This window comes from Hyaena hyaena, unplaced genomic scaffold (genome assembly GCF_003009895.1).
Source record: "Hyaena hyaena isolate Hyena2069 unplaced genomic scaffold, ASM300989v1 scaffold_14, whole genome shotgun sequence".
Lineage (NCBI taxonomy): Eukaryota > Metazoa > Chordata > Mammalia > Carnivora > Hyaenidae > Hyaena > Hyaena hyaena.
In genome coordinates, this window is record NW_024080646.1 from 2,798,449 (window position 1) to 2,821,212 (window position 22,764).

Below are 22,764 nucleotides of genomic sequence, written 5' to 3' on the forward strand. Positions count from 1 at the left end.
GAGCTGACAGCACAGAGCCTAATGGGGGGCTCGAACTCACCAACCATGAGATCATGACCTGAGCCAAAGTCAGACGCTTAACCGACGGAGCCACCCATGCACCCTGCTGTTGGTATTTAGACAGGGATTGCATTAAATGTTTAGATTGATTTGGGTAGTATAAACATTCTAACAGTATTCTTCTCCTGGGGCCTCTGAGTGCCTCAGTCAGTTGAGCATCTTCTTCTTGATTTTGGCTCAGGTCATGATCCCAGGGTCCTGGGATTGAGCCCTGCGTTGGGCTCTGCAGTGATTGTGGAGCCTGCTTGGGATTCATTCTCTCTCTTCCTCTTCCCCCTCCCCCTCTCAGTAAAAACAGCAACAAAACATAATTGTTCCCCAAATCCACGATCGTGGAATATTTTACCATTTGGTTTTGTCATATTCAATTTCATTCATCAGTGTTTTGTTTTCAGAGTATAGATCTTTCATGCTCTTGGTCAAGTGCATTCCTGGGTATTTTAAAATTTTTGTTGAAATTGTAAATGGAATTGTTTTCTTCCACTTTCTACTACTACATTATTAGTGTATAGAAGTGCAATGAATTTCTGTATATTGATTTTGTATCCTGTGATTTTGCGAATTCATTTATCAGTTCTGGTAGTTTTTTTGGTGGAGTCTTCAGGGTTTTCTATATATAGCATCACATCATCTGTAAATAGTGAAAGTTTTACTTCTTCCTTACAAATTTGGATGCCTTTTATTTCTTGTCTGATTGGTGGTGTTAGGGCTTCCATTACTACGTTGAAGAAAAGTGGTGAGTTGATATCCTTGTCTTGTTCCTGATCTTAGGAGAAAAGCTGTCTTTCACCACTGAGTATGATGTTAGCTGTGGGTTTTTCATAAATGGCCTTTATTATGTTGAGGTGTATTCCTTCTAAACCTATGTTGAAGATTTTTGTCAAGAATGGATGTCACACTTTGTTAAATATTTTTTTTACATGTAGTGAAAGGATAAAAACTGTATGATCATTTCTCTTCTTGATGTATCATGTTGATTGATTTGTGAATATTGAACCACCCTTGCATCCCAGGAATAAATCCCATTCGATTGTGGTGTGTGATTTTTTTTTTAATGTATTGTTGAACTTGGTTTGCTAATATTTCTTTGAGGATTTTTGCATCTATATTTGCTGGAGATATTGGTCTATAATGTTTTTTCTCTCTCTCTCTCTTATTTTTTTTAAATTTTAAAAATTTTTTGTAGTGTCTTTATCTGGTTTTGGTATCAGGGTAATGCTAGCCTCATAGAATGAATTTGGAAGCTTTTGCTCTTTTATTTTTTGGAATACTTTGAGAATAGGCATGTTTTGTAGAATTCATTCTATGAAGCCATCTGGTCCTGGACTTCTCTTTTGGGGAATTTTTTGATTACTGATTCAGTTTCATTGCTGATAATTGGTCTGTTCAAAATTTTTGTTTCTTCTTGATTCAGTTTTGGGAGGTTATATGTTTCTAGGAATTTATCCATTTCTTCTGTCCAATATGTTAGCACTAATTTTTCACAATGTTCTCTTACAATCCTTTGTTAATTCTGTCATGTTGATTATTTCTTCTCTTTCATTTTTGATTTTGAGTTTTTTTTTTTGAGTTTGGCTAAAGATCTTTAAAAATTTTTTTAAATGTATGTTTATTTTTGAGAGAGAGAGAGGGAGAGAAAGAGAGGTGAGAGAACATGAGCTGACAGAGGCAGAGAGAGAGAGAGGGAGACACAGAATCCAAAGCAGGCTCCAGACTCTGAGCTTTCAGCACAGACCCTGATGTGGGACTCAAACCCACCAACCGTGGGATCATCACCTGAGCCAAAGTAAGATGCTTAACTGAATGAGCCACCCAGGTGCCCCAAGACTGATCATTTAAAAGGAGTAGCTCCTGGTTTCTTTGACATTTTTGCTATCATTTTAAATACTCAAATATATTTTTCTGCAGTTTTATAATTTAAAATAGTATCTTGGGTTTGTCTCAGAATATGATTTCATTCTCTAAAGATTAGGTTTTATGGTTTTATTTAATTTCTTCTCTGAACTTCTTTTCAAGTTGCTTTCCCCCCCCCCCCCCTTAGTTTTAGGCTCTTTGTTTTATTTTTTATTATTTTTTAAAATGTTTTATTTATTTCTGAGAGAGAGGCAGCGTGAGCAGGGTAGGGTCAGAGAGAGAGAGTGGGAGACACAAAATCCGAAGCAGGCTCCCAGCTCTGAGCTGTCAGCACACAGCCTGACGCAAGACTCGAACTCACAGACCATGAGATCATGACCTGAGCCAAAGTTGGACGCTTAACTGACTGAGCCACCCAGGTGCCCCTAGACTTCTTATGCTTTAGAGGTTGTATTCATATGTCTTGTCTCCCTTAGCTATTGGCATTTAAGAGTGAGGAAACTGAAAGCTGACTGGAAATTGAGAAAGTAGGGGAGACTTGCTGACTGCCATTTTTACTAAGATTCGTCTGGCTTAGCTCTTTGTTGGGAGCTGCTGGTGTCCTCTTGGAGTAGTTATCCTTCAGGGGCTGTGCCCAGCTTAGTCTCCTCCCAGGGGGTGGAGCCTGGCGTGTCAGCATTAGGAATGCTGATTAGGGAAGACGACTAGGAGTCCTGCTGTTCACTGTGAATAGGCTGCTGCTTTTTGAAACCATCCTTCAACTGTCTTCCATCCTCTAGTCTGTAGAGCATTTCTTTTAGCCTTAGAGGATTTAGTTAGCCAGTTGCCACTTAACCAGATGGACATGGACTTTTTAATACCTTTTTCACTATTGTAAAAAAAGCAATTCTTATCGAACATGCTTATGAAAGACTCTTATAAAGTATTTCTGTAGCGTAGATTCTTAGAAGTAGAATTGCCCTGGAAAAGGAAATGGTCTTTGTTTGTTTTTTAGTTGTAAAATATGCATAAGATAAAATTACCATCTTAAAAATGTTTGTGGTATTAAGTACATTAATAATGTGTGCTACCATCACCATCATCCATCTTGAGAACTTTTCTTATAAAACTGAAACTCCATAGCCAATAAATCCCCATTTTCCTCTCCCCCAGGCCCCTGGACACCACCATTCCACTTTCTTTCTCTTTTGATTAGTCTGCTCAAAGTACTTCATAAAAGTGGAATCATGAAGTATTTGTCTTTCTTTGACTGGCTTATTTCACTTAGCATAATGTCCTCATGGTTCATTCACGTTGTAGCATATTGCAAAGATTTCTTTCTTTTTAAAGGTTGAAAAATACTCCATTGTATGTATGTACCACATTCTGCTTAACTGTTCATCTGCTGGTGGACACTTGTGTTGCTTTCATGTTTTGGCTGTTGTGAGTAATGCAGATCTGAACACAGATGTACAAATACATTTTTGAGACCCCACTTTTAGTTCTTTTGGGTGTATACCCAGAAATGGAAGTCACAGATTATAAGGTAGTTCTGGTTTTAATTTTTGAGGCATCGCTAATTTGTTTTACACAGTGGCTGTACCATTTTACATTTCTATCAACAGTGCACAGGACTCTAATTTCTCCGTATCCTTGACAACACTTGTTCTCTGCCCCCTCCCCGCCCCATAGTAGTTGTCTTCATGCATGTGAGGTGATAGCTCATATTTGCCTTTTCCTAATGATCAGTAATGGGAACCCTCTTTTCATGTCCTTATTGACCATTTGCATCTTTTCTTTGTGGAAATGTCTATTCAAGTACTTTGTCTATTTTTGATCTGGGTTTGAGTTTTAGGAGTTCTCTGTATTTTGGTTATTATCCCGTATCAAATATATGATTGGCAAATCTTTTCTCTGTTCTTGTGGTTTGTGTTTTAACTCTGATAGTGGCTTTTGATGCACAGAATTTAAAAATTCTATGTCCACTTCTGTCTTTTTTTTTTTTGTTACCCATGCCCTTGTTCTATCCAGAAATCATTGCCAAAACTAATGTCATGAAACATTTGCCCTATGTTTTCATCTAAGAGTTTCATTGTTTTCTGTTTTGCATTTAGATCTTTGATCCAATTTGAATTAGTTTTGAATATGAGGTTTTAGGTAAAAGTTCAACGTTATTCTTTTCCATGTGGATTTTCAGTTTTCCCAACACCATTTGTTGACAAGACTGTTGAATCATGTTGGCAGTTTTGTAAAACAATCATTGAACATGTACACAGTGACCATAAACACACGCATTTCTGGCTTCCGTATCCTATTCCACTGTTCTAGATGTCTGTCTTTATGCTAGTACCCCAGTGTTTGATTACAGAAGCTTTGAAATTTGGAAGTGTCAGTCCTCCAGCATTGCCTCCTTTTTCAAGATTGTTTTGGCTATTTAGAGTTCCTTGAAATTTCATTTTTTTTATACTGAAATATTTAAAGTATTTTCTGTAGATTCTGTAGCTATGCTTTTGGGAGGGGAGTTACCATGGGGATTACATTGATCATCCTACAGTTATAGAACTAATTTGAATTTATACAAGTTTAACTTAACACACAGTAACCTTCCTCCTTTATGCTCTGTTCCCAGCCCTTTTGGCTACTGATGTCACAGAATTACATCTTTGTACACTGTGTACCCAAAACAAAAATAATTCTTTTAAATGTATTAGTCTCTTAAATTATGTAGAAAATAAGGTTTGGAGTTTGAAGACAGAATTATAATAATGTCAACTTTTAAGCCAATATTTTTTTCTTTAAATGTGTTACTCTTAAATCATGTAGAAAACAAAAAGTACAGCTATAAGCCATTGTTATATAACACTATCTTTTGTAATTGTGCATGTATTTATGTATATCAAGATGTTTATTTCTCCACATGGCTTTGAGTTAATGTCTAGTGTGCTTTTGTCTTAACTTTGCAAGGCTCTGTTGAGAATTTCTTGAAACAACAGGTCTAGTGGTAATGAACTCCCTCAGCTTTTGCTTTTATGGGGATGTCTTAATTTCTCTCTCACGTTTGAAGGCAATTTTGCCAGATATAGGATAGTTTTTCTTTCAGCACTTTGAATACATTTGCATACTGCCCTCTGTCCTCCAAAGTTTCTGGTGAGAAATCTGCCAGTCTTCCTACCCTGGATGCCTTGTATGTGATGACTTACTTCTCTCTTGCTATTGCCCAGATTCTCTCTTTTGGAAGTTAGACTATACAGTATATCTCTTTGAGTTCCCCTTAGAGTTCATTGATCTTCTCAGATATTTATATTCATATTTTTTTCCTCAAATTTGGGACGTATTCAGCTTTTATTTCTCCAATAACTCAACCCTTGTCCTCCCTCTTCTTCTAGGACTTCGTGATGCACGTTGATCTGCCCTTTGGTGTCCTGTAGGTCTCTTAAGCTCTGTTTGGTTTTCAGTCTTTTTTCTTTCTCTTCCTCAGACTCCATAATTTCCATGTCCAATCTTTCACGTTTTCTGAGTCTTCTGCCTGTACAAATATGCCTTTGAATCTCTCAAGTGAATTTTTCATTTGTTATTGTGCTTTTCAGCTCAAGAATTTCTTCTTTGTTTCTTTTTAGGTTTTCTATCTCTTTATTCATATTTTCGTTTTGTTTATGCATTTTGCCTTCCCCCATCTCTTCCTTTAGATCTTTGAATATCTTTTTGATGCCTTTTGTCTAGTATATTAGCCATCAGATCTTCTTTAGGGACAGTTTCTATTGAATTGTTTTTCCCTTTGGGCTCTACTTTTGTTTCTTGATATGCCTTGTAACTTTTTTCGTTATTGAAAACTGGACATTTGAATCTAATGTACTAATTCTAGACAGCAAATTCTCCTCCTTCCCCAGGTTTTCTAATATGTTGTTTTTTGTATTGTTGTAGGCTGCCTCTGTGCTGAAGTCAGCCTTAGCAATAAACTTCAGGTCAGGCTCAGGTCTTTTCTGAGCCTTTTGGTGGTCATGAGCAGTCATGTTCTCATTTTCTCCATAAATGCAGTTGTTTTTCAGTGTCCTAGTCTTTAGTGTCTGGCTCTTAAATGGGGAAAAACCTAGAAATGAAGGGGGAGGGGAGGAAACAAAAAAGAATGCCGGTCCTTTATATCCCCTGAAGTTCAGCCCACTGGAGGGGCTTAAAGCAGTGAGAGCTGGTGCAACAAAAGAGGCTACTTGCCTCTTTGCATCTCTGTGATCAGAAGCAGCAGCGATCAGAGCTCAGCTTTCCAGTATTTGGAGTACAGAGGTCTTTTTGCTCACCTTGATTCCTGCAAGCCATTTCAGGAATGTATGCACTGGGAAAGTTTGGGGGTGGAGATGGGCAGCTGCTGCCTTGCTAAGAGCTTAAATCGACATGAATTAACCACAGATCACTGTCCAAACTTTCTCTGGTGGTGGCAAGCCTTCAGTAGATCCCACAGTTCCAAAATAGTTACATCAGGCCAATTCTGCCAGTGCACTTGTTATCTAGGTGGGGAGACAGACAGATGCCTGGTATTTCCATACTCTAGTCATCTTAGTAGAATCTTCTCCCAAGTGTCTGTGTATTTATTGACAAATTGGAGCCCTTACCCCTGTAATATGAGAGATTGTATGCATTTATATTCATATTAACAGTTTACTGAAGTGCCTGTTTTCCATCCATGACAGTATTACGCATGTTTCATCTTTCTTAAAAAATTGAATTATGGTTGACATGCAATGTTATGTTAGTTTCAGGCATATACTTTAATTTTCTTAATCTTGTAGGCAAAAAAAATCATTTTATTTGCATTTATTAGTAAGAAAGAAATTTATATTCTGTGAATTGCTACTTACAGCATTTTGACAAATGGCTTAAATTTGGTTGTAGTCCTCTATATTTATTTTGAAGCTTAGTAAAATACAAAAGAGGAAACAAAGGAATGTTTATTGTTATTGTAATGACCACATTTTAATTTTATATCTAGCCATATAATGTATTAACCGTTTATGAAATGTTTAGTGTCTGTAAAAGCATTCTGTCAAATATGATATGACAGCTCATGAGGTTGGTTATTTTGCAGATAAGGAAACTGAGGCTTTGAGAAATTATGAAACTTGCCCAAATGTCTAGTACATTTTTCCAGCAATAATAATAATAATAATAATAATAATAATAATAATAAGGGCAAGGAGCCTCAGGGTCAAGTCCTGACCCTGCAACTGATTCATTTAGTCAGTTCTTATGTCTTTCTTATTACTTGTCAAGTGATTTTTTTTTTGTGTTAGCAGATAGTTTCCAAAAGGTAATTATGTTTGTTATTTGATATGGCAATATTATTTTTAAATCTAGAAATGAATACTGAAGCAGAACAGGAGCTTCTCCATCATGCCAGAAATGGCAATGCTGAAGAAGTTCGACAGTTACTAGAAATCATGGAAAGGAATGAAGTCATTGCTGACATTAATTGCAAAGGTAAGCTTTGAGTGGGTTTTTTAGCTTTTTCTTGTGAGTACACACAACTCTGTCATTTATTTAGCACTAATCTTTTTGGTCTTGCTAGAAATAAATTCCTAGATCTTTTTTTAGAAAGAATCTTCATAAGAGTAGGTAAAAGATCTCTCATAGGCCTAAGTCAGAGAAATTGAGATCTAGTCTTAAGGTTTAAGGTCTAGGACAATTTTATCAGCTACAGTAGTGACCCTGAGCCTACAAGTTGCAAGCTATGCTAGGGTTTTATAGTGAAATCAACCAGTTTGAGTGTTCAGTTTATGTCCAGAGTCCTGTGACGTACCTTGCAGGTGGTGTTAGGCAGGATCCCTGTCCTCCTAGAGACTAGTGTAGAGGATTAATAGATGAGACTAGTCTACACTTCACAATATGTACCAGAATATGGAACCCCAGGGTGTCATGGGATCCCATAGGAGAGGTCTGTAACTGAACCTAGAAGGATTAGCTTCTTAAAGGAAATGATTCTAGGGTTATCTATAAAGAGTGTGTAGAACTTAATCAGGTGAAAATGGAGAAGAAAAGTGTATAAGGGAGAAGATACAGCATGTGCCAGGGTCCTGAGGTGACAGGCAGTCTAGGTGGCAAGGGCCTGCAGGCAGGAAGGGTGAGGGGAGGGAAGGTAAATAGCAGCCAAATCCTAATGCATCTGTGGCAGAGTTGTACGCATTACACTCAAGTGTGCAGAGAAATAGAATTTATTTTCTAAAATGGCTCTGCTATTTCAACAAGCACCTTCTCCTTCTTGGAGTATGGAGGAGTAAATAAATGTCCGTCTTTGGGTATCTCGATCTCAGTTGCTTTTTGATAAATAATTGGTCTTCCAGAGCCTCTCTGCTCTCCTTGCCCCATCTACCTAAGCTGGTGTTTAACAATAAAGATTAGCCTTGTTTCCTTTGTAGCCTTTGGTTTCTCAGTGACCCTTGTCTTCCCAGTGCTCCTGAAGCATTTATAGCTGAACCTTGGGACAAAGTCAGACTCCTGTCTCTCTATGTGTCATACAAGTAGTGCTCTGTGACTATTACTTTGTGGCCATCTTGCAGGTGGGTGCTGGGTTAGGTGGTTGCTAGGATATCTTTCCCTGTCACCCAGATGCCACTTGCCTGTTCTTGGTTGATCTCGCTTTCTGGGCACCATGTCTCTTCATTTGTGTCTTTCTCACAGTCCTCTGTCCCCGATGCATATTTTATTCTGCTGGGTCACATTCTTCCTCTGTCCTGAGCAACAAACCTTATGGCTTCACCCAACAAACACCCAATAAACCTTATGGGTTATTATGTTTGCAGCAGAGAGAACGATGAAATGAGTTGTCCAGAAAATAGGAGTTGTTTTTGGTATGCTAAAGGAATTGTAAAAATCCTCCTGGTCCTCCAGCATAGACCAGTTCTTAATCTTTATCTTGGGATATTATTTTGAATGCCAGAAACGTTCCTGGCACTTGGTAATCCTAATGACCCTTTATTATGTACCCTTTCCATCCTTACCCATGGTTACTTCAGGTGACTTGGTGGAAAATCATCTACTGGGAAATGTAAAACTATGAAATAGATGTGAGTGCTTTTTCAAAATTTCATCGTTATACCTATCAGACTTTGTCTCGAGCAGTTTAAAGGATTTTTGTAGAGGAGTGACCTACCAGGAGATGTGCAGTTCACCAGTACAGTGAATAGGGGCCGGGGGACTAGACGTGAGTAGTGTTTCCCCATAGAGATAGCCTGTGTCTGACATTTTCTAGGATTTCTTTTCTATCTAACTTGTTTTTCCAACCCCAGAGAAGTTGAGAAAATGGTAAAATGTACTATAATCCTTTAAGAATTAAAGCTTAATCAACATAGAGATGTTATTGGTTTGAAGGAATTGCCGATGTCAAGTTGAAAGTGACAGAAGGAAGTACTGGCCTACAGCTGAAGGTTAAGGCCCATGTTTCTAGGATAGGCGGACAAAGGAAAATCAAATCTGTTTTCCTTATGGCTGTTGCTGTGTGTTCACGGTTCTGTCTATTGTTAATGGTGAGACTTTCTTGCAAATATTAATGTTTATGTGCACCGTACACTTTCTGTAAATTCTATAAGTGGTGTTATTGCTGGGTGAACTGGGAGCCCCTGGCTCTGGGGTCTCAACACAGCCCATCGCAAAGGTGTCATGGAATTCAAGAACAGATAGGTAACACAGCAGATGAGGTAACACAGCAGATGAGCCACAAAGGCGGGAAAGTTTATTAAAGCAAAAAGTATAGTCTTGAGAGGTGAGAGTGGTGAGCTAGAGGGCAGGAGGGACGGGAGGGAGCTGCATGCCCTGGGGGTTGGGTTTCTATCTGTCATTGACAGTTGTTGACCATGAGGTGGAATATTCATTACTGAGGTGAGATTTCTTTGAGGCGGAGTTTTGCACCTTTTCTTCCGTATTTGGCCTTGGGGGTTCCTGTTAGGGCCTCTGCCTCTTTGGGCCTGTCTGGTTTGAAACAGCACCTTCTGGAGTGCTGCCAGAGCAGGCCTCGGACTCTCCTGATAGCGCCCGTGACTTCGCTTTGCTGGCCTACAGGCATCCTGTTAGAACCTATCTAACTGCCTTTAAAAAAATTTTTTTGAATGTTTATTTTTGAGAGAGACACACAGGTCAGAGAGAAGGAAACACAGAATCTGAAGCAGGCTCTAGGCTCTGAGCTGTCAGCACAGAGCCCGACATGGGACTTGAACTCATGAACTGTGAGATCATGAGTGAGCCAAAGTTGGATGCTTAACCAACTGGGCTTCCCAGGTGCCCCTCAGATTTGTGCTTTTTGAGACAGAGTATTTTGTATCATCCAACTGGAGGTGTCTAGTAAAGAGTTGGAATATGGATTTTGAAGTCAGTACCACAGAAAAAATGAGGGCCAGGAGGTCCCATTATTGGAGATCCCAACAGTGAAGGACTAATTGGACAGGGGAGCTTCCAAAGGATCCTGAAAGAAGTGCCAAGGCAATGGAAACCCTGCAGAGTTGCAGGGCTGTGGCAGCCCGGAAGGCATGTGGGCCATACTGTCCAGTGCTATATGCAGTGACACTGTGCTGTGACGGCTAAAAAGTGTCCCGGGGACTCGGTGATAGCATTTGCAGATTAAAACTGGAGGACCATTTGAATGACACGGTGGGAGATGAGCCTAATTGGCCATGAGTGGTGGGGGGCTGACGGGAGTTAATGGGGTGGAGAGAGTAAGTGAAGGCAGAGTAGGAAGGAAGAGTGAAGAGCTCAGTAGCTGGTAGGGAGGATCGCATCAGATAGGGCTTTTGCTGCTCTTGCTTGTAAGATAGCAGAGATCCAAGTGTTCCTTACTTCCTCCTTACTCTTAAGTGAGGAGGAAGAGGCAGAAGGCAGGAGAAAAGTGCCTCAGAAGCAGAAAGGGATAGAGTTCAGGGCACAGGATTTGGATTAGTCTTAGGCCTCAGGAGGGAAAGATGGAAGAATGCCTGTAGATGGGGGTACGGTGGTGGTAGATTTGGTGGTAGATTTGGCTCCAGGAAGCTCAGGGGACTCCATGAAAGCTTTACTTCTCCTCGTGAAGCTAAGAGACTGAGGCCCTTTGCTAAGGAGAGGTATTTGGGGAAGAGGCTTGAGGAGAACAGTGGTGACTTGAAGTCACTTGAAGTGTGGGCTGTAGGAGAGCCCACTGAATGGGGTATTCTGAAAAGGATTGCCAGGCAGTGTCTAGAGGCTCACTGAAATATGAGATCCTGAGTTTATGGTGCTGTGAATCCACAGAATTTTGTTATTTTTGTTCTCCCACTGTTTAGCAACCTGGGTGTCGTTATAGGGAAAATCGGGCTAGTGTACTGATCAGGTTTATGGGTTTTGTAGGCTACTCTGGCAGGGTTATTAAGGGTACTGGCAAAGAAGTTAAAGTGAGAGATCAAAATACTGGATATGTTGACGGAAGTAAAGATGGAGGTGTTTACATACGTGAGAAGTGATCAAAGGATGAAAGGCTGCTTCAGCTGAACAAGTCTGGGAGTATAACTGTGTGAATAAGCTGAAAAGTGGGGAGTTTATGAGCTCAGAGATGATAATGACACACAGGCCCTGAGCCTGTGACATTGAGCAGAGGTAAAGTTTGCGGGGAAATGAGGGAGCTGAGAAACATGGGGGCTGGCATACCGAATAAGTAAGCAGACACCCTTAGGACAGGTGCAGGGTTTGCACGGGGAGAAAGACTGCCCCCCAGAGTTAGTTGGTGAGGGGTGTGCCAGTGGGAGCAGAGAAGGTGTTTGAAGCTTAATGGCAGAAGTCTCACAAGAGGGGTTGCAATGTGAGTGGAGTCCTTGACTACAGACAGTGTTGGGTTTTGATGTGGGGTTGGGGGGAGGTTCCCGTGGCTTCTGTTGTGTGAGGACTAGTGAGTGTGGGAAATGGGGGAGGGGAGACTCCACCTAGGTGATAAAGGAGAGTCCCTGTCATCAGGAAAAGAATATCAGGTTTCACTTAAGGACAGAAGGTAAAAGAAATGTCCCAACAAACAGACCGTGGCTGGAGGATTCATTGACTGGAATTACAGGTTCCAGAGGGCACACACTTTAGGGGAAACCATTGTGGGAGTCTGGGTACGTGGCAAACAATCACAGGACACTGTTGGTGGCAGCAGTCCCTCAGGGAGCTGTGTGAGGCTTGTTCTGGGTACACCGAGGCTGGTGCCTGGGGTTTCTTTTGGCTCAGAACCTGAAATCTGGGAATGGAGGGCAGCCATTAAACCTCCACCCCCTCCAGGGGAGTGCCCCACCGGCAACAGCGTGCTGCTGGCTTTGGTGGACCCTCCGCGGTGCTGGGCTTTGGAATTTGATAGGCTATATTCTCTTAAGCCTCAGTGGGAATTTTAACCTTTTGGAGCTACCTCAGCTCTAAGCTACAATGCCCATTTTTTTTTCCCCTGGATTGTACTGTATGGTATCTTTTTGTCACGCTCAGTTACTCTGTACCTCTCCTCAGCAAGGATCTGACATTTCATTGCTCTTAATTTTGGTTCTTCTTATCTAGTAAGACTCTACTACTCTGGTAACCCATATCCTCATTACTTGAGATTTTATCTGGAGTCGGGACTCCATTTTCTGTCACTGTCTGCAGAGCTAACAATTTTCCAAATGCTGCAGTAAAGATTCTTTATCAATTCCCTGTTTGCATTCACGCTCCTGACAAGGCACAGGTTTTCAAAGAAGGCAGCTTTTCATGAACTACTGTGCCAGGAGAACCATGTCTTTGTTAGATGATGGAGAGGTGGTTAGAGACTCAGACTCCCAGCCAACTAGAGATCATCTACTTTGAACGGGACCCCCATTGTGTCTCCCCCCACCCTTTTAAGAAGGAGGACATTGAGTTAGTCAGGAAGGTGGCACCAGAATCTGGGGCTTATGGGTTCTAATTCATTACACTTGTTATGCTTCTAACTATGGTATGGGAGTACCTCGGTAAAGAGAAATTTTCGTATAAGTTCCCTAAATAACGTCTAAAAATGCCTTATCTTTTTCCATTTTTAGGAAGAAGTAAGTCAAATTTGGGGTGGACACCTCTTCATCTGGCATGCTATTTTGGACATAGAGAAGTGGTCCAGGATCTGTTAAAGGTATGTATATGGCTCTATTTTTTTCTTCTTTTCTCTCTCTCTCTCTTTTTTTTTTTTTTTTTTTTGAGAGCAAGCAAGCACATGCACAAGTCGGGGAGGAACAGCAGAAAAGGAGGGGATAGACTCCTGAGCAGGCTCCATGCTCACTACAGAGCCTCATGCAGGGCTCTAGCCCACCATCTGTGAGATCATGACCTGAGCTGAAATCAGGAGTTGGACACTTAACCAACTAAGCCACCCAGGCGACCCTATGGCTCTAATTTTTAAATGAATAAATTTTGCTGTTATGGGAATTCTGAAAGTCTTAGAAAAGCCAAGTGACCATAATGGCTTATTTAAAGCCACAGCTCATCACTAACACACTTATTTGTTCTTTGCGAAGTACGTGAATTAGGTTACCTTATGATTAATTACAATTCTGTTTGCTTAGTCATTTGATTTTTGTATTACTGATTTTTTTAAATTACAAAAATGGATGTATGAATTAATGTGAAGATATTATTAGTGTTTAACATAACAGTTAAAAAAATAACCAAAGCACATCTTAAATGGTTCAAAAATGATGTCAGAATCTTAGTGAGCACCATATAAGACCTCACATTTTTCAATTATATAATTTTTTTCACATATTGGTATTTCTGAAATTATGTCTTCAAATTTAATTAGTAAACTTTACATTAAAATAGTGGCATCTTTTTCCTTCCTGAGAACCTATTAAATTGATGGAGAAAATATGGTGTTTTTAAAAAATATTTATTTTTGAGAGAGAGAGAAACAGAGGGAGAGAGAGGATCCCATGCTGGCTCTGTGAATGGATCCTGATGTGGGGCTTGACCTCACAACTGTGAGATCATGACCTGAGGAAATCACAAGTCAGATGCCTAATCCACTGAGCCACCCAGGTGCCCCCAAAATGTGGTGTTTCATTCAGACCGTTCTCTTTTCAGTATTTGGATTTCTAAAGTAGAGTGGAAGTCTATAGATTTTTAAAGAAAAGTAGCTTTTTACTCTTCTACCTCTCAGGCAGACTTTTACCTTTCAGGAAGCTTTATTGTTTTACTGTGAATTAAATCGAATGTTAACAGTGACAACCAATCAATATTAACAATGATTTTAATTTTGAAGTGTTTAATATATTTTGGGGGCTCCTCGCTGACTCAGTCTTTAGAGCATGCAACTCTTGATCTCAGGGTTGTAAATTTGAGTCGCATGTTGGGTGTAGAAATTAAAAATAAAATCTTTGAAAAAAAAGAGAAATACTTAATATTTCACGGCCCATGGAAGATGTCTTAAGTTTTCATGTTTGTCAGGCTGGTGCTGAAGTGAATGTATTGAATGACATGGGAGACACACCGCTTCATCGAGCTGCCTTCACGGGACGAAAGGTGAGAGCATTCCATGTTCAGTGTTGCAAGTGGAGTATTTGGACAAGAAGTCGCCTGTGTTTTATGACCCTGAATAGCAACTGAGAAAAGCCACAACAAATACATACACCAGCTCTATGGGTCAAAAGGCCAGAGGCTCTTAGAATGGACAACAAGGTCAGGTACTTCCACTCTGGCCTCCCGGTAGGGACTCCTTCTGTCCCTACTTGTGTCCTTCAGGGATGGGGAACCTCTGATTGTTCCTTTTCTTATAAAAACCTCTCCATTGAGAGATAATTAGATCTTGCATGAAACTCACCTACTGTAAGTACACATTTCACTGATTCTTGGTATATTTACACAGTTGTATAGCCATCACCACAATCCAGTTTTAGAACATTTCCATCCGTTCAGTTTCCTCATACCTGTTTGTGTTCATTTGCTGCTGCTTTCCCACACCTCAGACTACCACTGATTGGCTTTCTATCTCTAGGATATTGGTCTTTTCAAGAAATTTCTTTTGAAATGAAATCATACAAACTTTGTATCTGGCTTCTTTAATATGATATTACTGGAGTTTATCAATGCTGTAGCATCCATGTATCAGTAATTTCTTCCTTTTCGAGGCTGAAGAACATTCTGTTTTATGGCTATACCACATTTTTTTCATCCTTACAGTTTACTGAAAGGACTCTTCCTATTGTATTGCCTTGGCACCCTTGTTGAAATGAATTGAACATAAATGTGAAGTTTACTTCTAGACTTTCTGTTCTCCTCCTTTGACGTATGTCTATCATTATGTCAGTACTATACCCTCTTTGTTGCAGTAGCTTTATAATTTTGATATTGAGTAGTCTGAGTTTTCCAACAGTGACTTACAATATTTTAGCTATTTTCAGTCAAAAGTTTGCTTTTCTGTATAAATTTTAGGATCCTATTCTACAAAACCACCTGTTGGAATTTTTATTGAGGTTGTGTTGTCTAGAATCTTAGACCCATTTGGGAAGAACGGCCGCTTTAACAATATTGAGTCTTCCAAACCATGAATGTAAAATGCCTGTCCTTTTATTTAGATCCTTAATTTCTCTCAGCAGTGTTTTGAAATTTTCAATGTACAGATCTTATATTCCTGTTGAATTTTTTTGTAGGCATTATATTCTTTTTGATGCTATTTTGAATGGAATTTTTCTTTAAATTTCCTTTTCTGACTTCTGTTGCAATTATATAGAAAGACAAGTTGTTTTTTGTTGTTGATCTGTATCCTGTGTACTTGCTGAACTTCTTTATTCTAGTAGATTTTTGTAAATACCATAGCATGGTCTACAGTGGATCTTATCATCTGCAAATGAAGACAAATGTACTTCTTCCTTTCCAGGAAGGAAGATACTTTCTCCTCCCCTAAACCCCCACTCTTTATTTTACTAGGTCCTAGTATACTATTGAATAAATACCATGAGAGCGTAAATCCTTGTTGTTTGATCCTAGGGGAATAGTATCTCGTCTTTTACCAGTAAGTATGGTGTTAAGTTTCTCTTAGATCCTCCTTATTAGGTTGAGGAATTGCTACTCTATTTCTGGTTCTTGAAAGTTTTTTTTTTTTTTTTATCATCAATAGATGTCAAATGCTATTCCTCTGTCTTTTGGAATGATCATGTGATTTTTTTCATTAGTCTTAATATAGCATATTACATTAATTGATTTGGAGATCTTAAGCATTCCTGTGTAAATATCAGACAATAATTGTTTTTATGTGTTGCTGAATTCTGTTTGCTAATACTTTAAGGATTTTTTTGGGTCTGTATTCATGAGAGATCCTGCTCTAGATTTCTTTTCTTGAAATATGTTTATTTGGCTTTGGTAATGGGTAATTCTGGCCTTATTTATAGAAGGAGATGGAATATGTTCCTTTCTTCTGTTTTCTGAAATAGTTTGTGAAGGACTGGCTTTGCTACTTCTTTAAATATTTGATAGAATTCACCAGGTAAGCCATCTGTGCTTGGACTTTCTGTGTAGGAAGATTTTAAATTATTGAAACAACTTAATTACTTGATGTAGATCTGTTCCAATTTTTTATTTCTTACTGAGTCCATTTTGGTTATTTTGCCTTTCTGGGTATTTTTCCATTTCAGCTAAATTAGCTGGCATAAAATTATTAATATTCTCCTATTGTTTTCATATCTGTTAGGTTGGAAATAATAGGCCTTATTTTATTTGTTTTTGCTAATTTGTTTATTTTTCCATTGGTTTGGCTAAAGATTTGTCAATTTTGTTGATCTTTTTAAAAAATTTTTTAATGTTTAGTTTTGAGAGAGAGACAGAGTGTGAACAGGGGAGGGGCAGAGAGACAGGGAGATACAGAATCCAAAGCAGGCTTCAGGCTCTGAGCTTTCAGCACAGAGCCCAACATGGGGCTTGGACTCATAAACTGAGAGATCATGAACTGAACTGAAGTCAGATGCTCAATTGACTAAACCATCCAGGTGCCTCACTTTGTTCTTTTCTAGTATAGGCACTTAAAGCTATACATTTTCATTTTAGCTGCGTAAAATACATTTTGACATGTTGTGTGTTTGTTTTCATTCATTTTAAGATACTTTCCTAATTTTTTTTTTGTGATTTCTTCTTTGCCCATAGGTTTACAAGTATTTCTGACACACATTTGGAATTTTCCAAATTTCTTAGTATCATTGATTTCTAATTTAATTTCCCTTATGGTCACATAACATACTTTGAATTATTTATTGAAAAATGTAACATTCTTTTAAAACTTATTGGGAATTAATCTGTGACATAGCACTTGATCTGTCCTGGAGAATGTTCCTTGAGTGCTTGAAAATAATGTATATTCTGCTGTTTTGGGGTGGAGTATTCCATAAATGTCCATTGGGTTAGTTAATAAGCTTGTTCACATTTTTTATCCTTAACTGATTTTGTGTCTTTTATCAGATATTGAGAATGTGGTATTGAAGTCTAGCTAGAATTCTGTCAGTTTTTGCTTCATGAATCTTTGGACTCTGTTGGGTCTATATCTATAATGGGGTTATATGGAATATATTATATGACATATACCTTCCTCATGTATTGACTTTTTTATCATTACAAAATGTCTTTACCTTCAGTAGTATTTCCTGTCATAAAGTTTATTTTGTTTTATGTTAATAGAGCTAGTCTAGCTGTCTCATGGTTATTGGTTGTGTTGTATATCTTGTCCACTCCTTTCATTTTCTACTTCTCTGTATCTTCGAATATAATGTTTCTTGTAGACAGCTTACCATTATGTGAGGTTTTTTAGTATAGTTGACACACAATGTTACATTCCTTTCAGGTGTACAACTTAGTGACTTGATGGGTTTATTGTACATTTTGCTCTGTTCACTGCAGGTGTAGCTACCATCTGTCCCATTACAGCACTAATACAGTATCATTGTGTTCCTTATCCTCTGCTTTTCATTTCAATGACTTATTCATTCAATAACTGGAGGCCTGTATCTCCCTCTCCCCTTCACCCATTTTACCCACCCCCACCCGCCTCCCCGCCAGCAGTCATCAGTTCTCTGTATTTACAGTTCTGATGCTGTTTTTTGTTTGTTCGTTCATTTTGTTAGACTCCATTTATGAGAGGAGTCATATGATATTTGTCTTTCTCAGTCTAATTTATTTCACTTAGCATAATACCCTCCAGGTCCAAAGATGTTGTCTCAAATGGCATGATCACATCCTTTTTACAGCTGTGTACTGTGTGTGTGTGTGTGTGTGTGTGTGTGTGTGTATTACATCTTCCTTATCCATTCTTCTACCGATAGGCACTTGGGTTGCTTCCATGTCTTGATTATTGTAAATAATGCTGCAGTAAACATAGGGTACATCTTTTCAAGTTAGTGTTTTCATTTTCCCTGGGTAAATTCCCAGTAGTGGAATTACTGGATCATATGGTATTGCTATTTTTAATTTTTTGAGAAACCTCCATAGTGTTTTCCACAGTGGCTATACCAATTTACATTTCCACCAACAGTGCATGGGGGCTCCTTTTATCCACATCCTTGGCACCACTTGTTTGTTTTTTTTATTTTAGCCAGTCTGGCAGGTGTCAGGGGATTATCTTAATGTGGTTTTGATCTGCATTTCCCTGATGATGAGTGATGTTGAACATCTTTTCACGTGTCTGTTGGCCACGTTTTCAGTTGTGTGGTTTTTATCTAGTCTGATAGTTTCTGCCTTTTGATTTAGTGTTCAGTCTATTCACAATTAATAACAATTTTGGATTTACATCTTTGATATTATATTTTTTTCTATATGTCTCAGTTTTTTGTTTGTTCCTCCTTTACTGCCTTCTTTTGTGTTACACAGCTATTCTTTAGTGTAAAATTTTAATTTTTCTGGATATTAAACTTTTTAAAACATTTTAAACAGCTTTACACTCTTTATCTGCTAAATTTAACATAGCCCACTGAAAGTGAATTTCTCGTATCCGCATTTTCCTCATTATAGGTATCTTGTTTTTTTGTATGTCTCACACATTTTTATTCAAATTTGGACAATTTTTTTCCTTAAATAGTTTATTGTCAAGTTGATTTCCATATAACACCCAGTGCTCATCCCCACAAGTTCCGTCCTCCATGCCCATCACTCCCCTTCCTGTCTCCCCCATTCCTATTAGCCCTCAGTTTGTTCTCAACATTCAACAGTCTCTCATGGTTTGCCTCCCTCCCTCTCCCCAGCTGTTTTTCCCCTTCTCCCCCATGGTCCTCCGTTAAGTCCTCCTAATCCACTTATACGTGCAAACATATGGTATCTGTCCTTCTCTGTCTGACTTATTTCGCTCAGCATAACACCCTCAAGGTCCATCCATGTTGCTACACATGGCCAGATTTCATTCTTTCTCATTGCCACATAGTATTCCATTGTACAGATAAACCACATCTTCTTGATCCATTTGTCCGCTGATGGACATTTAGGCTCTTTCCATGTTTTAGCTATTGTTGGGAGTGCTGCTGTGAACATTGGGGTACATATACCCCTAAAATTGGAAAATTTTTAAAAGTCTTTTTTAAGTTTATTTTGAGAAAGAGTGAGCAGGGGAAGGGGCGGGGGGGGGGGCGGTGGGGAGAGAGCGAGAGTGAGAGAGAGAGAGAGAGAGAGAGAGAGAGAGAGAATCCCAAGCAGGCTCTGCATTGTCAGTGTGGAGCCTGACCAGGACTCAAATCTATGAACCATGAGATCATAACCTGAGCCAAAACCAGAAGTAAGGCGCTTAACCCACTGAGCCACCCAGGTGCCCCCAAAATTGGACATTTTTTATAATGCATTTTAGCAACTCTGAATTCTGACTTGTTTCCCTTCAGGTTATTTTTTCCATTTTAATTAACTTGTCTTCACTTGTGAGTTCTGGAATATGCCTGACCTGATATCTCTGCTCTTTGTTAAAAAATTGTTTTAATATTTCAGCATTGTTTCTGTTAGTGACTGAATGTGTCCCCCTAAAATTCATATGTGGAAATTCTGTCCCCACAATGTGATCCAGTTAGGAGATGGAGGTAGGTGGGTGCTGGATAGGAATGGCCTGTGGCTTCAACGCTAACAACACCTGATAATCTTGCCTGACCTTCTAGTTCCTTTTGAGTTGCCTCTCAGTTTGTTGTTTGTCTTAACTGAATATCCAGCACCATGAAACGATTTAGTTTTGTTCATTTTTATACTCATTCTTCAGGATGACTGTTCTCTGATCTTTTCCTTTTTTTTTTTTTTTTTTTAAATGTTTTATTTATTTCTAGGAGAGAGAGAGAGAGAGAGAGAGACAACCTGAGCAGGGGAGTGTCAGAGAGAGAGGGAGTCACAGACTGAAACAGGCTCCAGGCTCTGAGCTGGCAGTCAGCACAGAGCCCGACGCGGGGCTCGAACCCACGAACCGCGAGATCAGGACCCAAGCGAAAGTCGGACGCTTAACCGACTAAGCCACCCAGGCACCCCTCTCTGATCTTTTCATACATCCGTAGACAAAAATCGCTTCCCCCCTTTTTCCTGATTTTTTTTTTTTTTTTGGATTACTTGAATGATCTGGTAAATTAACTATGATAGTGTTTGATTACTGACCATAGTTTAATATCCCTAAAGGTTATTTTAAAATCCTACACTAGGAGGATTTATGTACATTTATCACAAGTTAATGAGTTTATCATAGTTCACATTTCTTAATGTGTGAACACTGAGCCACCCAGGCGCCCCCTGCTGGTGTTTTATAATAAAAATTAATATACCAGAATTTTAAGATGTATTTAGTAGTCCTTTATTTTTCAAATGCAGTTAGCATTCTGAATTTTTTATATCTTTATGATAAGTGTAAAATGGGGATACAATCAATATAGTAAATAATGGGATTGTGGTACTGAACCTTGTGTTGACTACTATTTTCTAGCAGAGCTGAGAATACAGTTAAAATACATGCTTCCTGGGGCACATGGGTGGCTCTGTGGGTTAAGCATCTGACTTTGGCTCAGGTCATGATCTTGAGGTTCGTGAGTTTGAGTCCTGCATTGGGCTCTGTGCTGACAGCTCAGAGCCTGGAACCTGCTTTGGATTCTGTGTCTCTGTCTCTTTCTGTCCCCACTCCCCCCCCCCCAAATAAATACAAATTTTTTTTTAAAATACATGCTTCCTATGTTCTGTGTCTTAGGAACTGTGTATCGGTCACCACCTGGCATATAGAAGATACATATAATCCTCGGGTTATTATAAGTTTATCTGTCTTGTTCAAGATCCCATCTTTCATGCGTATATATTAAGTGCCTACTATATATAAGTTATTATACAGGTGACTTGGTAATATCATCTCATTTAATAGAGAATGACAGCCCTGTAGGCATAAACATTGCTATTTCTTATAAGGTGGTTTCCCAGAAAGCCAGCTGAGCTGGAGATCAGTGTGCAGCAGAACAGTGGGAGTGCTGTGGGATCACGCTGTGGCAGGGAGGGAAGGAAGCAGGAGTGGGCAGAGGCTGAAGTCCAGCGGTGTTGCACTCTTACAGGACGCCTCAGCCAACTGTGGGGAGCTTTGCAGAAACATGACCTTTCAGAACTGTCCCACTTGGTGGTGAGGGAGCTCAACATTGGTGATGTCAGTCAGTGGATACAGGCTGCCCTGGGAAGGGACGTGACCTTGCACAAGGCAGCTGAGACGATCCCTGGGGTGACTAAAGTAACAGCTGTGTCTTGGTCACTCCCCGCATCTAGGCAAATAAGTCCCTTATTCTTCAGGGCGAGTCTGGGTGGTGCAACAGAGCTTAGGCCATATCCCACCCTTTATTATGTTCAGATTCACTTCTTCATACACTTCTGGGAGCAGCCCCTTCTGGGTCCCAGTGGCAGGAGGAAGGAATAGTGTGGCACACCGCAGCCATTGTTGCTGTAGTTGGCCTTTTGGCCACAACTGAATCCTTTTCTCCCTTCTCTGCTGTCCATTCTAGATACACCCTACCCATGGCTGGCACCAAGCCATGATCTTCATGGCTTACCTGGTACTGTGACTCAGGCCCTCATCACTGGAGGTTTGCGAAGGTCATGCCCTTCCTAAGCTTGTGGTTGCTACCCTCATTCATTTACTGTCAAAACTAGATTAGGGAATACCAAGAGACACCTATATGTATCCTCTGCAGGCCAGACATGCACCTCCGTTTCCCCACTGTGTGCAGTCCTCCTTTCTTCTGATGTTCAAGTTCAGTTACCTCTGCTAAAATGGTGACTCTTCTTACCTCCTGGCCTTTGATAGAGAAGCCAGTTGTTCAGGCAGCCTCTCTCCTCTCTCAGCCTTGGAGCACAGCATTACCCTCAGCTGTGGATGCTGCTGCCCAGAGCAGGAAGAAACCAGTCAGCCATTGTACTTCCTTCTCTGTTTTGGGAAGTGCAAGATGGAATAATTCCTTCTTCCCTTGGAAGACAGTGTCCTGGCATTACCCAGACCACTGAACTTCTAAAAAGTTACTGACATCGCATAGTCTCTGAATTCTTCCCAAGATTTATTTCTCACTCCCTAGAGCATCATGTCTTACTGAGGCTTTCAATATTCTTGCCTCTTCTTGTTCATCTGGTTCTATTAACATGTCATTGATAAAGTGGAAAGTGTGATGTTCTGAGGGATGGCCAAATGGCTCTGGGGCAAAACTGTACATGTATCCTGTTGTCTGTGGGAATGCAAACCTAATAGGAAAAGAGAAGACTACATTTGTCAGATTAGTTGCTGCGTAATATGTCCTTAAGTAGTAGTAACTTGCTGTAGCAGAGGTAGCGTTTCTGTCAGAGTGGCTGTACCTGGGGCTATTTGAGTTTCTGCAGATCCACTGCAGTCCTCCACATTCCTCTGGTTTTTGCAGTGTCAGACTGGTGAATTAAATGGAAATTTGATATGGGACCATCACCCCTGCGTTT

General features: G+C 39.7%; 1 protein-coding gene across 3 annotated transcripts in view; it reads left to right on the forward strand.

Annotated features, from left to right (window-relative positions):
- Positions 1-22,764, forward strand: part of OSBPL1A (oxysterol binding protein like 1A) — a 239,018-nt gene that overhangs the window by 12,783 nt on the left and 203,471 nt on the right. For all 3 annotated transcript variants that reach the window (XM_039217817.1, XM_039217808.1, XM_039217802.1), the window contains 3 exons: positions 7,240-7,362; positions 12,897-12,982; positions 14,293-14,367. In XM_039217817.1, coding sequence (XP_039073748.1) covers positions 7,242-7,362; positions 12,897-12,982; positions 14,293-14,367 — 282 coding nt within the window. In that variant the 5' untranslated portion in view covers positions 7,240-7,241. The remainder of the gene's footprint in view (positions 1-7,239; positions 7,363-12,896; positions 12,983-14,292; positions 14,368-22,764) is intronic.